Source organism: Tribolium madens, unplaced genomic scaffold (genome assembly GCF_015345945.1).
Source record: "Tribolium madens isolate multiple individuals breed KSU strain unplaced genomic scaffold, Tmad_KSU_1.1 Scaffold_97;HRSCAF=244;Tcas5.2_LG3a, whole genome shotgun sequence".
NCBI classification, from domain to species: Eukaryota; Metazoa; Arthropoda; class Insecta; order Coleoptera; family Tenebrionidae; genus Tribolium; species Tribolium madens.
The window spans coordinates 14775287-14782135 of record NW_025401069.1 but is presented as its reverse complement, the minus strand read 5'-3'; the positions used below and the strand labels follow the sequence as shown (position 1 = coordinate 14782135).

Here is a 6849-nt window from a genome sequence, read left to right as displayed (position 1 = left end):
TCATCAATCAAGAGAAAACAAACACGAAAAATCGAAGCAATTTTTTATTAAAAACGGTAGTAATCACTTTAAAACTCTTAAGATGCATTATTATAGTCGGTACACAGATACAATAAATAAACAAAAATATGATTCAACAAAAAACATTAACACATGTCCCAAAAAAAAAAAAAACTTCTGAGATTGCCAGGACAGGAATTAAGGTTTTGGTCTTACGAAGTAGCAAACAAATTTTGCAACGATTTAGTCACTTCTGGTCCTAAGGAAGACACTGTATTCCCAAATTCTTCACTAAAATCCCTATTTATAGTCTTGATAAGTTCCACTAGAATATTTTTGGTTTCTGAAACAAACAATAAACAACTCGTTTCGTAAAAAAATGCCACCCACCATCATTAGGATATTGTTTCTTTTCGTACACTTGCACTAGAATTTTGATAACACTCGCCAAATGCTCGCGAAGAATGGGATTCCCCTGTTGGTACAACGTGAAGAAACACTTGACCACCGCTTCGTTCTCTTGGTAGTCGTCGCGGAGGGGCAGCCGTTGGAGGAACGCCGGGAGCACCTGGTCCAGGGGAACCCCGCCCGGATTGACAATAATCATCTTGGCCAAAGCCCCACAAATGTTGTCTAGAGTCCCCGCGTGTGCCTCCTTAGCCACCGCCGTGGACAGCGCCTGGAGCACATCGGGGAAATACCCGAAAATCCGCTCCTTCCCGTGCAAAATCATCTCGCCAAGGCCGAAAATCGCGTTATTTCGCACCTCATCGGCGGCGTCTTTCGCCCCAGTGAGCCACAAATGCAACAAATGGGGGACGAACTTCTCGACGTACACATCGAGCGACTTCATGCATTCGGCTAAAGTACCGAACGCGAACGAACGCTGACTCACACTGTGCTGTTTTTTCTACAACCACAAAAAAAATTTAATGAAAAAAAAAAAATACTTGTCGGTAATACAGTTCTCTGTGTCAACAATTGAAGCACATTGGGGAAGTAGAGGAGAAAATCGTCGGGGGTGATCGCCGCCCCGAATTTCGGAATCACATCACCGGCCGATTCCAACAACAATTCGTCTTGTTCAGCTTCAGTTTCATCATCAGTGTTTTCAGGATTAACATCTAAATCCGTGTCTTGACACATTGTCTGAAAATCGTTCATTAATTCATGAAAAATCACTCAAAGTTTCGCAACTTTTAACGTAAGGACGTCAATGACGCAGTTCATGATAGCCTCCCGATGACCCTCCCCCACCAAAACGTCACTTTTGACTTCGTCAAGTAAGGAGGCGTAAGCGTCTAAACAACACATGACAACACCGCGTTCCTCATCAGTTCGGATAAGTTCGGCACATTTCGGTACAAACATTTGTAATGCTTTATAGAGAGCTTGTTTGGTTTCATTTGAGTGAATTTTGTGTAATGCGATACAGAATTGGAGGAGGGCTTCGACTGAAGCTTTCCGGATGTCGTCTTGTGGGTAATTTATCAATTTGAAAATCTCCTCAAAACTCTTCTCGATATATGGCAAAAACGCATTCCTAGTGATGAAAACACTCAAATTTAGGGTTTTTCACTTTTGTGACATACCCAGTGTTGATGCAAATTTCCCTAAGTGCCAGACAAGCTTGTTCTTTTTCTTCATTATAGGAATTTTCGACTGAGTAGCGACAATGAGTCGAATCGGCACTACTAGATGATACTGTATCAATATCTTCCTCTTCTTCTTCATCGTCGTCTGAAAGATCGGCATAAACGTCTAAATCTTCCTTTTCTTCGTCTTCGTAATGTGTGACAATCCCTTCACTGCTTTGTATACTATTGATCATTTGTTCGACTATTTTCGGTAAAACTGGACTTATTTCCTCTTTCATCACAATCGCAAGAGCTGCAAATAACGCATAAACACTTTTTCTAACATCAGGATCATCAGTTTCTTCCAAAATTCTCAATCCGAGTTGCAAAGACTCGCCCGCCAATGGCTTGAAATTCTCAACACCGATGAATTGCGCAATCACGGCGAGGGCCTCTAAAAAAATAGTATATTACATGACGAGAGAGAAAAACTTCACTTTATTCGCAATCAATTTACAAATAAAATTATTACCCACCAATGGCATAGCTCTGATTTTGGTGAATTTCTATATTCGGATCGGCGTTGATGTACACATTGAGCACTTCAATTATTTTGGGGAAGTAAGGCAATAAGCCCTCTTTTACAGCACTAGCGGCGGAGCCGAGAGTGCTTAAAGCGATTCGTTTCAGTTTCAGGGACCATCCGTTTGGATCAAGTGCGACGAATAAACGGTCCATTAGGGTTGGTAAGTAGGGCATTAAACCCTCGTCGAGATTTTCACAGAATGTCTCCAAGGCGTAGAAAAGACGATCCAGACTGGCCGATTCCGATTTATCTTTTTCCATTTGGGCGAAAACCTGACCCAAGTATTCGAAGAGGACTGGCAGGAGTTCGGCAGCGTATTGGCTGATTTCGGGCTGGAAACAACGTTTTGTATCCACGATGTATACTATTAGGAGTCCAACTTGACAAATTTAAATTTATTGACAATAAAACGACGCTGCGGGTGCCAAAAATCGACCAAAATTTCGACGAAAATCAAAAAAGTTTTTGTGGGTAGTAATAAATTTTATTAAATTATTAAATTTGGGTATTGGGAATGTTAATACAGATCGATGCACAATTAAATTCTCTTCTATTTAGTAGAATAAAAATTGGGGTATTTCATTTGAAAAAAATGAGATGGGTATTTGGATTGTTGCAAAAGTAACCTTAAAATTTTGGGGTTTGTTAATTTTTTTTCAAATTTTGAAAATACATGAAGAAATATCTGAAGCTTTCTCTTTAAAACGCCAAAAAAACGAATTCAAAATTTTAAGAAATGGCAGAGTTACCGATTTTTAATTTGGAAGGTGCAGACCCAAAAATTTTTAAACTAATTAATTTTCAAAGTAACTCTCCTGTGACTAACCCTGTATAGTATATTAACGAGCACGGAAAGTGATAAGTCCCGCGAGTGCGTTAGACACTTTCCTGCAAGTTTTGTACACTATTTTTCCTATGACCATAAACAATTTTTTTATGAACACTTTTTTTTCATAACGATTTATTTTTTATAATGGATACAAAAATAAGTTGAATAACGATTTATTTTTTATAATGAATACAAAAAAAAATACGTTGAATGAAAAAATAGAAAACATTCGAGTGTGAATTGTGCGTTAGATTTCTAACACACAGCGCGAAAACAAATTGCACAGGTTTTTGACCTCGAACGATATTGCCAACATATGTAATTGTGCATTATGATCTAGTTTCGTATATGGTCGTAGGAAATAGTATATTACACTTCTAAAGGTCTTAAAAACCCAAAAAAAAAAATGCATAAAACGTTATTGGGTCAAATTAAAAAAATTACGAATTCTTTGAGTTTTTCTGTATATTTTTCGACTCACTTACTTGTAAATGTTCGGCGAATTGTCCTAGTGCGAAAAACGCCGCATTCCTGACCACTGCATTCGGATTGTGAATCGCATTACAAACGCACTTGAGAAACGGTTCTAAATATTTGTGTCTTATCCGTTCTGAGCATCCTTCTGCGAGCACAGCTAGGGCCAAATAGGCCGCTTTTTGGGCGTAAATATCGTTCCCTTGTAACGCTGGTTCCACTCTGGTCAGTAAATAGGGGACAACCTTCTCTGATGGTATATGCAAAGCGATTAAATCCAGCGTTTGAGTGGCTATAGTAATGGACGTGAATTGGTCAGGATCCCCTAGGAAGTACTCCTCGTTGACGTCGTCATCAGGCTGTTGTGCCATCAATTGTATCAAAACATTGATAATCGGTTCGACGAGTTTATTTTTTTGTATAACCTTGCCCTTGGACCTAATTAACCAACCCACAACACTAATTGCCTTAATTTGGACTGTTGTGGGTTTGGTGTTGTCACTACCGATACGAAGGCACATTTCTACAATCAGTCGTACATGTGGTACCACCACAGCAACAGCAAACTCAATCAACTCTTCGAGGATTTCAAATAGTTCGCAAGCGCGTTTTTCGTCTTCTTGAGCAAATGCGTTGATTATTTCTAACACACGGGGGAGTAAATTATGATAAACGTTTACCATCTGGAACATTATTGATAACACAAGGGTTTTGGTGTTGAAAGAGTGGTAGTACTTGCTGATGTCCACCTATTACAGACACTAAATTGTTCATAGTCACCACTGTATAGTATCCTAGATTCGAATTCAACTCAGGAAGAGTGTTCAAAATATTCGTAAAAAGCACCGCAAAAGAATCTGCATGGGTTATGTAAGAGCCTTGCGAGATTTCAGTCATTATAGACAAGGTGTACATCCCCAACTAAAACAATTTTACATTTATCAAAGTAGGTTGTGGCTGAGATTAAGTTGGCAACACTGACGTGACCGTGGCTCACGTAACGGCCATGCCAACAGCCGTCCGTCATTAATGAATGACAATTGACTATAAAATTGTGACAATTGTATTTGACAGTCAATGTTGCCAAATTGAAATTTTAAAAATCATGACGATACACACAAAATGGGCTAATATCGTCCACTTTGAAACTAAATTTGACAGCATTGAGGTGGTAAATTTTGCCACCAAAGGCTGTAACTGAAATTAAGTTGGCAACATTGACTAACGTGACCTGTAATTGTAAAAGGTGACGGCTAAACTAGCGGCCGCCCGACGTAAATGAATGACAATTGACTATAAAATTGTGACATTTGTATTTTACAGTCAATGTTGCCAAATTAAAATTTCAAATTGAAGCCAAAACTCATGATAATTTGCGTATTTCCAACTTTCATTAAATTGGCCTGTGGTTGTTTGTGGCTGGTGACGGCCATGCCAGCGGTCAAAATAAATGACAATTGACTATAAAATTATGACGTTTGTGTTTGACACTCAATGTTGCCAAATTAAAATTTCAAAAATCATGACGATTTGAGTATTTCCAATTTCCAACAACACACAAAATGGGCAATATAAGTTGCCAATGCCTTTAGAATGACAAAAGAGTAATAATAATAATATCGTCCACTTTGAAAGTAAATCTGAGGTAGTCATTTTGGTGGTAAATTTTGGCACCAAAGACTGTAACTGAAAATAAGTTGGCAACATTACCGGCGGCCGCTCGTCACCAATGAATGACAATTGACTATAAAATCGTGACATTTGTATTTGACAATCAATGTTGCCAAATTAAAATTTCAAATTGACACCAAAAATCATGAGAATTTTAGTATTTCCAACCTCCAATCACACATAAAATGGACGCAAAAAAAGTTACCAATGCCTTTAGGGTAACAATTAAATGATAAACATCCACGTTTCGCGTGGTAATAACATCGTCCACTGTAAAAGTAAATCTGGCAACATTGAGATATTTAATGATAAATAATACCACCAAAGGCTGTAGGTAACTGAAATTAAGTTGGCAATATTGATTGTGTCAGGTGACGGCATGCCAGCGGCCGTCACTTAATTAGCTATAACATTGAGACATTTGTACTTGACAGTCAATGTTGCCACATTAAAGTTTCACATTGATGGCAGAAATAATGACGATTCGAGTATTTCCAACTTTCATTTGATTGGCAACATTGAATAACATAGCCAGTATTGTGGTAAATGAATGAAAATTGACTATAAAACTATTAAGTTTCATTAAATTGGCAACATTGAATACCGTGACCTGTGATCGTGACAATTGACGGCCATGTCAGCGGCCGCCCGTCACCAATGAATGACAATTGACAATAAAATCGTGACATCTGTATTTGACAGTCAATGTTGCCAAATTAGAATTAAAATTTGCCATTTTGGCGGGAAATTAGCCCCCGAAATTACCTCTCGGTCGAAGAGATTGTCGCTGCTGCACAAAGTGTGTATAAATTGCAAGACTTCCGGCCACGTGTTTTCCGGAAACTCATGTTTGCCTAGAATGCCAATAAACTGTGCAATTGCGTTTTTGACTAACTTTTCCTGTTCATTGACAAGGGCTTGTAGCATCCCTTGTTTAATTCTATTTCTTGTTTCTGCGTCCAGTTTATTCCATTGTCGTTTTTTGCCGAGTTTTCTTCGAAGCAGCACCGCAGCTGATTGTCTAATTTGGGGATTTGAGGAGGAAACAATCACTTCGCAAAGGGCGGGAATCGCTTCTGGTTTTTTGAAAGCTTCCTTTAGTTCTTTGGTGCCCTAGAGACACGTGTTTGTTAGGTTAGACGGGTTTATTGAGACAACAATTATTTACCTGTTGAATGACTTTACTGTTGGCCACGAGTAGTTTAGATAGAATTTCCTCCATCGTCACTGATTTTAATGAATGACATACACTATTAAATGAAATTAGTTTAATACCGGTTGTGGTATGGACGAATTACGCACCAGTGGATTGTGGTATGCTAAAATGTGAAAAAAATTGGGTTGGGGCTGGGATAATTGATGTGAATCATATGGAAAATGACAGTTGGCAGAACTCCGGGTTGTGGAGGCATCTGGTGGGAGCTTTGGGTACTGTGTTAAAGCGAGCGTTACACAAGGCGAACGCAACGTAAGTAATTGGTGCAAAAAAAATTAATATTAAAAAAAAAGAATTCAAGAATCTATGTTCAAAACTAAACTTTTAAAAACTGTCAAGCCAAGCTGGGAAACACATAAACACAAAGCTTGACAACTTAACAAAAAAGCAAAAAAAAATCTGGTTTTATTCTGATTAAATTTTTAAATAAAAAACGTTAAAGAAATATTAATTAAACTAAAATGCCACTAATTTTCAAAAACTTAGTAAAAAATGG

The 6849-nt window shown here is 38.2% G+C and overlaps 1 protein-coding gene across 2 annotated transcripts; it reads right to left on the bottom strand.

Moving 5' to 3' along the window:
- Window positions 1-31: 31 nt before the first annotated feature.
- Window positions 32-6527, bottom strand: LOC123014108 (importin-4-like). Of its 2 annotated transcripts, XM_044413001.1 has the most exons (11): window positions 6440-6527; window positions 6306-6387; window positions 5903-6250; window positions 4202-4387; window positions 3478-4149; window positions 2114-2495; window positions 1593-2031; window positions 1198-1543; window positions 964-1149; window positions 391-910; window positions 32-343 (listed from the first exon to the last, which is right to left on the bottom strand). In XM_044413001.1, the coding sequence occupies exons 2-11, from the start codon at window positions 6357-6359 to the stop codon at window positions 213-215; spliced, it is 3264 nt and encodes a 1087-aa protein (XP_044268936.1). In that variant the 5' UTR covers window positions 6360-6387; window positions 6440-6527; the 3' UTR covers window positions 32-212. The 2 variants fall into 2 exon arrangements, with proteins under 2 accessions (XP_044268936.1, XP_044268935.1); XM_044413000.1 differs by having other exon boundaries at window positions 6306-6512.
- Window positions 6528-6849: the final 322 nt, after the last annotated feature.